Genomic DNA, 13,317 nt, shown 5'->3' with positions numbered 1-13,317 from the left:
ACACACACACACACACACACACACACACACACACACACACACACACACACACACACACACACACACACATCAATATAAGAGCTGACTCAAAACTTGTTAATGCCATGCAATGAAACTCAACAGCAGACTGAAAACATTAGAAAGCACACTAATTATTATTTACCAGATGTTGTTTGAGAATTTGTATTCCTTCTGTATGGTGGTGTGCGCTGTTTAAAAGCATCAATGGGACTGTGTGGAATTTGTATTTGCTTGTTTCATATGATTTTAAAACTTAAACTTTAGTGTTAAAGAAAATATCCCTTTATTTCACATGTTATTGTATTAAAAATGATTGTATCATTTGTGTGAAATTATCTTCATTAGCGTATGAATTATTGAGAAGTGTTTAAGAGACACACAGAATACCTGAAAACATAATGACTTAAAAAACCACATAGATGAAAGAAACTAAGCATTTTGATTTGTGTGTTGCCAGGCTGACAACCCTCTGTTCCAGACGGCCACCACCACGGTGAGCAACCCCACCTTCACCGGAGAGTGAGACACACGGAGGTGCAACGCTCACACAACACACAGCCATGTGTGTTTTAGAGCAAGGTAATTTGTAAAGGCCCTTTGCAAATATTTATCAACTTGTGTTAATGTTGACACGCTGTCGTTCTTAAAGAGGCCCTATTCTGCTTTTTGGGTGTGTTCTAATGGATTTTAAATAAATAGAATCCCTGTGTTCCCTCCAGAGGGAGTTTCTCTCCCACACTGGAGGGAACACAGGGATTGCTTTTATTCACTGTCTCTTTGACTGCAGTTTGATTATATTCGTTTGCATATTTTTACCAAAAGTTATGCACATTTTGTTTTGTTGCTTAAAATATTTAAAGGTGTTAAAGTATGCTGCTCATAATCATATACAGGAGGAGAGTAGGGCTGAATCTATTGAGGAGCAGACACTCATTTTTTTAAAGCAGTTTCTCTGTTCATGTGCCATTATGCTTGTAATGATGTCTAAAATGATTCCTTTGAGATGTATGTCTGTGTAAGGAAAATTAAACTGAAAGGGTTAAATAGAAGGGTTAAATAGAAAACAAAATGTTCAACTTTCAAAATTCACCATCTTAAATCATGACTTCCTGAGATAAGTATCTGCTCTCCAAACCCTAAATGCTGTGTCTGTGGTGAAGAGCTGACATTTATTTTGACACAAGTAGGAAGATCACGTTCATATTTGGGCAGGCTGAAGTAAAGAAGACTGCATGGTGCCCACCTTCATGGCAGAGCTCCTGAAAACATTTATGGCTGGATATTGGACTCAGATCCATCTCAATATTAATAAATGCATAGAAGTATAGACAACTGTGTTTTATGATCTATAAATGTCTTATTATAGCACCCAAAATGTGTTATTAATGTACAATGCAGCAGAAAGTATTCATACTTTCAAGAAAACTCAAGACCCACCTTTTTCATTTAGCTTTTAACTGAAATCTATTGTATTCGTATTGTATCTCTTTTTATTATGTATATGTATATATGTGTTATTTTTTTAGCCCAAAGCTATGTGTTACTCTGATTATTACCTGGGAAGGGGGAGATAGCATTGTTTTTATGTGTAAATTGTCTGTGTTTTGTTTGTGGAGCACTTTGCTTCATACATCTTTGTGTATTAAAACTGCTATATAAATAAAGTTTGATTTGATTACAATGAGATGAGGGTCATAATTATATTTCTGATGCACATACACAAATTACCAATTTCGAATAAATAATAGAAATTTGAAACATGTGAATTAGAAAGTATTTGCGATTTTCAAACTTTGACGTTGTTGCATATATTGTGTTTTCTAGTCCATGACTAGAGAAGGGAAAATACCAGGAGTAAACTAGCAACACATTTTACAACTTTGAGTAACTAATGCATTAAATAAGTACTTTTCAAGTGTTTAGACTGTTTGAAGTTTAGCTGAAGCAAAGATTATAGCCGATTCAGACAGCACATTTGTGTGCATTTATTTATTTGTTATAACAAAATATAATATTCTGGGAAGAAAATCAATTATTTCCATAAATATTAATTGTAATATCTACTAACAATGCTATATATAAGCTCAAATTGTTCAAATAATCAACAGGTTTGGATGATGACATCATGTTGACCTGGATAAGTTCACACGTGTAAAATAATAATCTTTAACCTTGTTAACAAAAAAACCAAGACACAATTGAATGGATCATTGGAAAACAGACTGCTTTCATTTTATTTTTTGCAGGCTGAATGAGGAAATATGTTATACATCTAAAATAAGCATGTCTTCATTCCACTCCATGACATAATGTGAAAGCTGGCTCAGTTCACATGTTCTTGTTTGTTCGCTTTTCACAACCGGAAGGGGCTGCTGTAGCCTGAGCCGGGTTAGGAGACACCATCAACACAAAAACACTCTGCTGATGATTATTATTGGGGGGTCAGGGCGTAGGCCTGGGACACAGGGAGAGCACAGTAGAGAGCCTCAAGTGCAAAAGCAACATTTAAAGAAGTCAAACAGCTGCTGCGCTACATCTGCTGGGTGGAGTTCCCGTTCCAGGTGTTGTTCTCGTCCTCGCTGTCCTCCTGGTTCCTCAGCCTGCAGATCTTACCATCTTTCCTGAAGTCCTTGGGCCGCTTCTCCGCAGTGTGAACGGGGAGAGTTTCTCTGACACACACACACACACACACACACACACACACACAATAAAGTGAGAGAGAGAGAGAAGAGAGAGATATTTGCGAGTTGAATAAGAACTGGTAAGATAGCAGGGTTTCCCACACATAGACTTAACATGGGCGGGCCGCCCAGGTATATTAACGGTCGCCAAAGTAGAATTTAGGTTTAATTTTTTTAATCCGTCCGCGAGCACGACGGCATCTGCCATCCCTCGCTCTACCCCTCGCTATCGTGTGAAGGGTCTGCTTTATGCGCTCCACACAGTAACCCTGCTGCGAGGCTCCGGTGAACAGTTCATGAGCGTGCTCACTAGCGCACCTCCCCCCCCCCCCCGTTCATAAAGTCAAGTACCCCTCAAAAGGTCCGGTTTATTTCATTTTAAGGATGCGCACCAAGCAACATCTCCAGTTGCTCCTTTGAGAACCAGGGCAAAAATGTTATGTGCACCCCTGTATATAATATCTTCATTTGTTCATGAAAGAAATGTATTGGTGTTGATCAAACAAAAGAGTGTGTTTAATGTGTTGGTTGTGTCCGCAGCAGCAGTTAACCTGTTAAGCACCAAGCCTGTTTTTCATGTTTCAGGCTCGAAAATGACATGCCCAAAACAAATGACTACAACTTAACTTCTAAAAGGGTTATATGAATAATTTCTTTTATCAAAGCAAGGTTACATCTGTGAGTTGGATGTAGAAGTGTCAGAATCAATATAGATGTTTTTTATTTTAAAGAAAATTCAGATTTTACATAGTAAAAAACTGTAAATTATAGTGTCCGTCCAAAAATTCTTTTTTACAGATAGTGAAAACTACCCTTGGATGATGGGTTAGTAGACTAAAAGCTTTAGGAATCCAAAGTACAACATATAATAAGTACCCTGTATCAAGATTGATGCAAAACAAGTGACATTTGACCTTTTTAGAGAGGTTTAGCCAAAACCACCCCACCTCTGAGGTGATTTGGGTGAAAATGTTTTTTTTTCCATATCTCTGGCCCCCCTTGCTCGATTTTGATGGTTGACACCTCTTTCTGGCCGTTAGAGCCAATAGAATCGAAGGGGGAGTCCCCCACACACACACGTTGTGAAGAGAAGAGGTGGGCGCTTCGCGCATGTAATTTTGCAGCAGAGCGAACCTATCTCTAGCTCTGACATTTGGAAACGAAAAAGCAGTTTTATTGCTTATGGATTATCAGAAATCATTTCAAAGAGGACACAGACACATTGGATTAACCTATGGATTAACTGCAGCATTGTTTTTTTATCGTTTTAATGCCATTGAAGACCAGCTTTGACCAAGGTAAGCCATGTTAGCGTTTCTAGCTACCTAGCTCCACATGTTATGATGTACACTTTCGTTTATAGCGTCGCAAATGTTTATCACTGAGTGTTGAGGTGGGCACCCCCAGATTCTGTATCTCCAGGTGATGCTAATCGATGGGTTAGCTGTACATCTAGGATAAGTAATAAGGGAGTTATGAGTGAGTTTAGGTGCAGAGATAGGTTACATTTTTTCGCTCGTGGCTAATTCAGAGGCTGAGTGTTAGCATTGTGTTTTTTTTTTTTTTTTTTTTTTTTTTTTTAAAAGATCAGTTAGCTGAGTTTCTTCCCGTTACATGGATATAAAACATTCATAGTTTATTAAATATTAAGATTGCTTAGACGTTGTTTCCTGCAAATGGCGCGTTTATCCGCCCGGTACCGTGGGGGCGGTGCGTAACAGGTTAAACAACATGTTCTCTGACTGAGAAGTGTAGGCTTGGGGCATTTTGTATCGTACATATACGTATATATCTGTGTGAAATGAAGCAGTGACTGGCTCACCTGTCAGAGGCTGCTGCAGCGGCAGAGTAAGAGCTGGGCTGGGGGCCGGGGCCTCTCTGTGCTGCTCCTGGAGGGGGCGGGGTGGCAAACAGGAAGGAGCTGAGGAATCTCCCAAAAGCTAGCACTGGGTAGAGGATTGTGCCCAGGAGGGCCCAGACACCGCCCCCTGAGGACTGCAGCACTGTGTTAGCAGGCCTGCCTGACTGCTGCAAGATATAGTTCAAACAGGTTTAACAGAGGCTGAGAGAACCCCATTCTAACTGGAGCTCTGCACTTCACACACAGAGACACTGATACCCACACACACATCAGATCATTTCCCAAATGTTGAATCATGCCTTTAAAAGCAGTGCAACATCACAGTGACTGTTCCGAGTGCACTGTGTGGATCATCACTGAGCGTACTCACTGGCAGAAGCACGATGGAAGCACTTGGAGTAAGCTCCAGCTCTAGAAAAGTCTTATTCAGGTCTTCGCTGGTGAACTCCCGCCGAGGGAACATGGTTGCCAGCGAGAAGTTGCCGTAACGGTTTCCCACCTCCTGAAATAGGAACACCATCAAATATTTCACAGTGATTTTGCATGAATGTACAGACCCAAATTACAATGAAGTTGGGATGTTGTGTAAAACGTAAATCAAAACACAATGATTTGCAAAGTCTTTTCGACCTATATTCAATTGTATACACTAAAAAGACAAGATATGTAATGTTAAAACCGATAAACTTTCTTTTGTTTGCAAATATTCACTCATGTTTAATTTGATGCCTTCCAAACAAGCTGGGACAGAGGCAACAAAAGACTGCGAAAGTTGAGGAATGCTGAAAAAACTCATTTTTGGAACATTCCACAGGTGAACAGGTTAATTGGAAACAGGTGAGTGTCATGATTGGGTAAAAGGAGAATCCCAGTTGGGCTTGGTGGTTCACAAGCAAGGGTGGGGCGAGGTTCACCACTTTGTGAACAACTGTGTGAGCAAACAGTCCAACAACGTTTTTCAACGTACAATTGCAAGGAATTTAGGGATTTCATTATCTACAGCCCATAATGTTCTCAAAAGATTCAGAGAATCCAGAGAAATCTCTGCATGTAAGCTCCAAGGCCGAAAACCAACATTGAAAGCCCGTGACCTTCGACCCCTCAGGCAGCACTGCATTATAAACCGACCTCATCCTGTAAAGGATATTACCACGTGGGCTCAGGAACACTTCAGAAAACCATTGTCAGTGAAAACAGCTCGTCACTACGTCTACAAGTGAAGGTTAAAACTCTACCATCCGAAGCCATATATCAACAACACCCAGAAACTCCGCCGACTTCTCTGGGCCGAGCTCATCGGAGATGGACTGACGCAGAGTATAGAAGTTTGCTGTGGTCTGATGAGTCTACATAACAATAGTTTTGGGAAATCATGGACGTCGTGTCCTCCAGCTAAAGGGCCATCCAGATTGTTTTCAGCGCAAAGTTCAAAGCCAGCATCTGTGATGGTATGGGTGCCCATGGCCATCTGTGAAGGCTCCTTTTAATGTTAAAAGGTACAGACAGGTTTTGGAGCAACATATGCTGACCTCTAAGCGACGTGTTTCTCAGGGATGTCCCTGCTTATTTCAGCAAGACAATGCCAAGCAACATTCTGCACATGTTACAACAGCGTGGCTCCGTAGCGAAAGAGTGGGGGTACTAGACCGGCCTGCCTGCAGTCTAGACCCGTCTCCATTGAAAATGTGGGGCTCATTATGAAGTGCAAAATACACAGAGACCCCTGACTGTCAGTAGCGTGGCGTGGGGAAAAAATTAGGGGAAGCCAATAATACGTCCTTTTTTTGGGGTCGGGTGGGGGGGGGGTCAATGTAACGCTGTAACCAGATGAGTGATTACAGCGCCCGGTATCATTTTACACACATTTGTATCATACAGATGCAGGACTTACACACGCCTACTTTCTAACAGACAGGTCCGCACGCACTCTCCAGCCGAAACTCTAATAAGCATTCATTCACAAACTAAATCAGGAGACCTTTAAAGTTTTACGTCCGATTCGCTCCTTTTTTCCTCGCTGTACACAGCTCCAGTTTGGGCATTGGCCTGTCATCAGATTTAATTTTAGTTGCTGCTGTAGCGGAAGTTTAGTACAATTATTTTTGATTAAATACTCCAAATCTCCATCCTCCATAATTGCACTTGCTTCAGTTGCTTGCTACTTTCTAACGGCGGTGAGAGTGGTGCAGTATCTATCTATCGATTAGATTTATGATTCGAAAATTATAAAAGTAGAGTAGACATGTGGATATTATCCGGCTGAACAAAACGTGCATTTATCTAACAGGTTCGTTTTCCACTGACCTTATATCCAGCTCTTTTCCAAAATCCTATGGAGAAATCCCATTGCTTTTTTGTCGAGGGAACGCGAGCGCAGCTTACTTCCGGGTTTTAGGACGCGTTAGGACTGTTTTACCATAACATCTAGAGGGGCGCTGTTTCACTCTTTGTAAAATACTCAATGAGAATGGGGGAGAGATGGGCCGGCAGCAACACACAGCAAAGAAGAATTTCCGAAACTAAACGAAGTGTTTTTATTTATTTATTATAATTATAACTACAATCCGAAAAAACAGGTGAAGCCTGGCTTCCCTTGGCCTCCAGGAGAAAACGCCACTGCTGACTGTTGAGTAACTGAAGTCGTACATCAAGCAAGAATGGGAAAGAATTCCACCTACAGTACAAAGCTCCAACAATTATGGCGCATTTCCACTACACGGCCACGCTCGGTATGGCTAGGCCTCGTTAGGACTGGCTCACTTTATGGCGCATTTCCATTACAGTTTAGGAACTGGGGTAGTATCTATAGTAACGCAGTGTAGGCGGAGCCGTGACGTCATCTTCAATGAGAACCCCAGAAAAACAACACAGCCGTTAGCTGTTAGCACTCAGAGCTCACAGCTCCTCATATCTGTTCAGAAACTAGACAAAAGTGAAACAAGTACAAACCACAGACTGTCTGTGTCATGGCGAATACAGTCGCTGGTTTATTTATGTCTGTATAGGCCGTTGTTGTGAGTGTGGACGGTTGGAGCATATACTGCGTTAGCTTAGCCAATCTCCATTTAGAAAACACGCATTTTAAAAGGTTTTTCGCCTGCCGTCTGTCTGCAGACTTGTCAAAGCATTAATTCATGGTTTTTACTAACCGGTATCAGTATGTTGTTACTTCTGCATCATTTTGAAACGTGTATTACAATTAAATCACGGTCAAATATGTCCATCTTGTTGTAGTTGTAGCCCCCTTGCCAGCGATTCTCTCTCTCTAGTTTAGCATACTCAGCCCGACTCAGCCTCGTTGTCTCTGGCCCTAGACCAGGGGTGGGCAATTCTTTTTTACAAGGGGCCACTTCAGAAACTCGAGCTGTGTTGGGGGGCCGAATCAAAAATAAGTTGAACTTAATTCTGCTCAATATACCAATACTGAAAAGGTGTTTTACAGTATGTTAAAGATAAGAAATGAATCAGCTTTATACAAAAAGAAATGAGTGCTTTTGATTTTTGTTTTTCAGTTAATTTTACTTGTTCAGTGAGAAAAATCCAGTCTGTCTTGGGCTTGAACAAGTGCACGGAAATCTGGTTCAATGTCTGAGGTGGATATGCGAAGGACAGCTGAGAGGTGATCATCAGTGATAGAGGATCTGTATCTGGATTTGTTGAACTTCATCACTGAGAATGTCTGTTCACATATGTAGGTAGATCCAAAGAGGACCATCATCTTCTGAGCACGTCTCCTGATGTGTGGAAAGTTCTCCTCTTTCAGGGAAAAGTAAAACTCAGGCAGTGAGACTGACCTAAAGTGCTCTGACAGAAGTGTGTCAGACTGCAGGTCAATGAGTTCAAGCTGAACATCACTGGGTGCATCATCCACATGGCATGTAAATGGGGAAAAGATCATGTTCATTTCATTCTCAACTGTTTTGAAGTCTTTAAATCGCCTTGAAAACTCACCATGCAGTGCTTCTAACATGGATGAGTACCTCTGGAGGTGATCAGCTGATGGTGTGGCTTCCTTCAGTGTTGGCAAGTGCGTGAGAATGTTGTCCTCCATTTGGCTTGAGAGAAGCTGCAGCTTTCTCATGAAAGCCTTCACTGCACTGTACATGTCATGCACAAAAAGGCCCTTGCCTTGCAGTTTGACATTTAGTTCACTCATTAGTGCAGTCACATCTACAGCAAAACCAAGGTCTGCCATCCAGTCTGCATCTGAAAGCTGTGGGATGTCATTTCCTTTCTTCACACAGAAGTCTTGAATTTCTTCTCTCAGGTCCCATACTCTTTTCAGCACTTTGCCGAGGCTGAGCCACCTGACAGCTGCATGGTAGGGTATGTCACGATGTTCAGTCTCACTTTCCTCCAAAAGTGCAACAAACTGTCTGTGATTCAATGCTCTTGCCCTGATGAAGTTAACTATTTTAGTTACAACATCAACAACATGGTTAATTTTTAACACTGACTTACACAACACTTCCTGATGTATAATACAATGCAAAAATACCTATTTCTGCTCAGGGTTAATTTATGTCACTTTATCCTGCATTCTCTTCAATAGTCCAACATTTTTCCCTGTCAGATTTGGACAACCATCCGTTGTCACGCCTGCCAGCTTGTCCCATTTCAGTCCCAACTTTTCCACACATGCATTTACCTCCGTGAACAAATCACTCGCTGTTGTTGTCCCTTTCATTGACTGCATGGCTGCCAGCTCCTCCGTGATTTTGAAGTCTGTAGTTATCCCACGTAGGAAGATGAGTAGCCGGGCAGTGTCACGTACATCGCAGCTCTCATCCAAAGCCAAGGAAAAAAAGTCAAAGTTGACCGCTCTGTTCTGCAGCTGAAGCTCCAGATTTCCCGCGATGTCCTCAATTCTCCAGTGCGTCGGGAGAGCGGCACTTTCTCAAATGCCTCCTTTTTCTCCGGGCATATTAGTGTCCAACAAACACTCCTTAATGAACTCTCCCTCCGAAAACGGTTAACTTTTAAGACATAACTCGTCTTGACAGCTGCATCTCTGGATGTGGAATGTTTTGTGAAAATGTGTTGTTGGCTTTGCAGCTTAGCTAGCAAAGCATCCGACCCCTTTGCCCGCTCTTCCTCAGACAGGTTCTTGTATTTATCTGCGTGTTTGGTAGCATAGTGGCGACTCAAATTGTACTCCTTGAACACAGCGACCTGCGCACCACAAACTAAACACACAGCTTTACCTTTCACTTCTGTAAATAAATACTTAGCGGTCCATGTCTTGTTGAAAACGCGGCATTCAGTATCGATCTTTCTTTTTTTTCCCTTAGCGGACATTTCGAGGACTAGCCGGCCAGCATCACTCGTAGCTGTTCACGGCATAAGCGTTTACGTAAATAAATTAAAAAAACAGCAGCGCCCTTTTCAAAATAAAAGCAACACAGTTAGAAAAGTATTTACGCCATGCAAGCAATACAGCTGTGTTGCTTTTATTTTGAAAAGGTTGCTGTTTTTTTTCATTATGTTATAATTTATGATCAACCTCACACGGGCCGGCCAACGGGCCGGATGTGGCCCGCGGGCCGTAAAATGCCCACCCCTGCCCTAGACCCACGATTTTATGAGGCCAGAAAAACTGTGAATTAGGACCCGCCGGCCGGTACTAGGCCAAGTGGAAACGCAACCAAAAACGGGCCGCTGACGTCACAGCCCTCTTAAACCGTGCTCCGCGCTGTAGTGGAAATGCGCCATTAGTGTCCTCGGTTCCAAACGCTTATTGAATGTTGTTAGAAGGTGAAGTAACACAGTGGTAAACATGGCCGTCCAAGCTTTTTTGCAACGTGTTGCAGGCATCAGATTCAAAATGAGTGAATATTTGCAAAAATACATAAAGTTAATCAGTTTGAACATTATATATCATATCTTGTCTTTATAGTGTATTCTAGGGCTGTACCCGAATATTCGTTCGTTGGAGTACTATTCGGGTTTCAATTTCGTTATTCGGATATTCGTTTTGTTTGTTTTTTCCCCGTTTCTTTTTCAAATTGAATTTATTGAAATCTCCAATATCAACGTAAGAGCTTGTGCCTCTTCGGGGGTGCTAACACTTAACCATAAACGTTATCGTTTACTTTCTCCGTCTTTATATGTAGATATTACTTTTCTCCGTTAATCTCCGTCACGTTGTTTCCAAAGCAACAACAACTTCCTGTCAACTGTGCTAACTCTCCTTCAAAATAAAAGCATGTCCATAAATAGGAAGACAAGCCAAATTACACTTAAAGGTGGGGTAGGTAATTTTGGAGAAACCAGCTCGAGATCGCTAGAATTTGAAAATACACAGTCGGGAAAAATCTGCCACTTCCTTAGAGAGCCCCTCCTCCAACACACACGAACGCGCACATGACCAATGAGGGCACGAGATAAGTCTGTGCACAGATGGAAGGCTGACAGGCAGGTAGGCCATCCAGTTATTTTAGCCGGGCCGGCTAAAATGATTGGTCGTGCTTTTTACAGTATTACGGCTTCCACAGATGACATTTTTTTATGGATTTTTTGTCAAAGCACTTAAGATATTCATTGCTATCGGGATGTTAAGAGCATTCCATGGAATATAACAAAAAGTGTATCTCGAGCCGGTTTCTCAAACTTACCTACCCCACCTTTAACTGCAACGAAAGTAACAAACACAATGCGATATCCTTTTCAATTTCAAAGAACACAAATTGGGTTACATTAACAAATAACTAGAATAACAAAATGAATGCCGTGAATACACCGAAATACACGTGTCGCTGCTGATTACTACCAAATATCCGGAGCCCGAAAAATGGTATTCGGGACAGCCCTAGTGTATTCAATTGAAAATAGGTCAAAAAGGTTTTGCAAATAATTGTGTTCAGTTTTTATTTACGTTTCCCACAACGTCCCACCTTCATTGGAGTTTGTATTCACAGTGCTATCATTGTTAAGATGTGACTGTGGGATGTAGAAACACTATGGGGTTAGATTTGTCTCAATAATATTTGTGTGAACATAAAAATAATTTGTGTGTAAATGTGTGATTTGTAGATGTAAAACACCTTCCACAAATGCACGCAAAAGATGTGCAAACTCACAAAAACAAATTGCAAATGTAAAACGGATCTGCAAATATGCGAAATATTTTCACAAATACAAAAAAAGATCTGTGCCTTCCTGCAAGGGGAAGATGAATTAGTCTCTAAATGCCAAGGTAGTTCAAAAGCCCAAAGAGACTGAAACAGTCCTAGGAGTTAGCTCTGTTGTACATACAGTAACGGTAACAAATATATAAGGTAGTTGTTCCTTATATAAATACTACAAAATAGGTTGTTCTCATAAGTTATTCTAAAATATTATCAACCATTTCTAAGTTCTGGCGGAAACCATTTTCTTCGTTCGGAATGAGTGGATTACACTCTCTTACATTTTATTTACATGGTAATGTATTTTTGGTCATGTTTGCACTTTATGTGCTTTTTCCCACTGAGAGGGTAGGTCAAACCTCTCTGTCCCAAAGCCAAAGGGGATTGGGCACAGCTAAGGTTCAACTGCTGTGGCTAATTGGACAGGTCGAAGTTCAGTTCCATGTTATTAGGGTCTGAGACCAGAGGTCGGCGAATACCCTATTGTAATTGCTCGCGCAGCGAGCGATAAACCTGCGAAACACACACAAAACAGGGACAATGACCGGCAAAAGCACAGAAAAGGTTTGGTGAGCCCAGTCACATGATTGATATTGGAAGGATTATTTATTAGGGCCCGAGCACGGAGCGCTAGGACCCAACGGCGTCCTAGCACGAAGTGCGAGGAACCTATTGTTCTTCGTGGTATTCTTCTTCTTATTTTTCTGCTGGCGTTTCCTGTTTTTGAGGCCTTTAGGACGCTTCAAAAGTTGTATAATTTTGCACGGACGCCAGGACTGGTGAAAACTACAATATTCTGTTGTCAATGGGTTCAAATTGTCCAAGGTGCTCGCTAGCGCTACCTATGAAAATCCCATTTTGGAATAAGTTTACAAAGCCGCACCGTAACTCCAAATTACCTGAAATTTTGCACACATATCCGGGTGGACCTGCTCTACAAATAATCCTCTTGGAACCCTAAGCTCCGCCTACATTTCTTTTGTTTTAATTAGCATAATGTTCAAAACAGTGAAATATTCACTTAAATTTCAATTTTCAGTTTTTCAACACCAAACTTCGTATACATCATTGGTGGAGGGTCAGACACATTACCGTAGAAAATGAGCATGTTAAGACGATAAATATTGCCGCCATGAATCAAAACGTACTCGCAAAAAGGCGGGGTTTAGAAAGAAATGCTCATAACTCATCAACAATGTATCGAAACATCACAGATTTTGGTGAATAGGTTCAGTCTGTCTTGGGGAATAGGCACACCAAAGCATTTTCATTTTGGACTATAGGGGGCGCCAAAAACACCACCAATTTATAACTCAAGAGCGGATTTTTTTTTACACATACTCTGGGGTGACAACAAACTGAGATTGAAAGTGTCGCAACAAATGCAGAATGTGGGCGTGGCCTATACATTTTTTTTAAATTGCGATAGCATAAAATGAGCTTCGGACGCAAAACTTGGGACACACGTCAGAGCCCACGACCTTTTCGAGAATGTAAAAAAAAAACGTAATTTTTCAAAAGAACTGCTCACTAGCGCCCGCTATTGTGTGGTAGTCACATATAGTTTCTCAGAACTTCACGAATTTTGGCACAGACATTCCTCATGGAATTGCGGACATATTTGTAA

At 41.4% G+C, this 13,317-nt stretch overlaps 1 protein-coding gene and 1 pseudogene across 1 annotated transcript in view; one reads left to right on the top strand and one right to left on the bottom strand.

The window, feature by feature from the left end:
* The window catches only part of LOC117485838, a 32,088-nt pseudogene extending 31,380 nt beyond the window's left edge, over positions 1 to 708 (top strand).
* Positions 709 to 2,219: 1,511 nt separating this feature from the next.
* Positions 2,220 to 13,317, bottom strand: part of ubxn4 (UBX domain protein 4) — a 35,679-nt gene continuing 24,581 nt past the window's right edge. The window contains exons 11-13 of the mRNA XM_034134369.1: positions 4,934 to 5,065; positions 4,525 to 4,730; positions 2,220 to 2,690 (exon numbers count right to left, since the gene is read on the bottom strand). Of these exons, the coding sequence (XP_033990260.1) occupies positions 2,552 to 2,690; positions 4,525 to 4,730; positions 4,934 to 5,065 (477 nt within the window). The 3' untranslated portion in view covers positions 2,220 to 2,551. The remainder of the gene's footprint in view (positions 2,691 to 4,524; positions 4,731 to 4,933; positions 5,066 to 13,317) is intronic.

This window comes from Trematomus bernacchii, unplaced genomic scaffold (genome assembly GCF_902827165.1).
Source record: "Trematomus bernacchii unplaced genomic scaffold, fTreBer1.1, whole genome shotgun sequence".
Lineage (NCBI taxonomy): Eukaryota > Metazoa > Chordata > Actinopteri > Perciformes > Nototheniidae > Trematomus > Trematomus bernacchii.
Note: the sequence above shows the minus strand (reverse complement) of the source record. Positions and strands in the feature narration are given on the sequence as shown.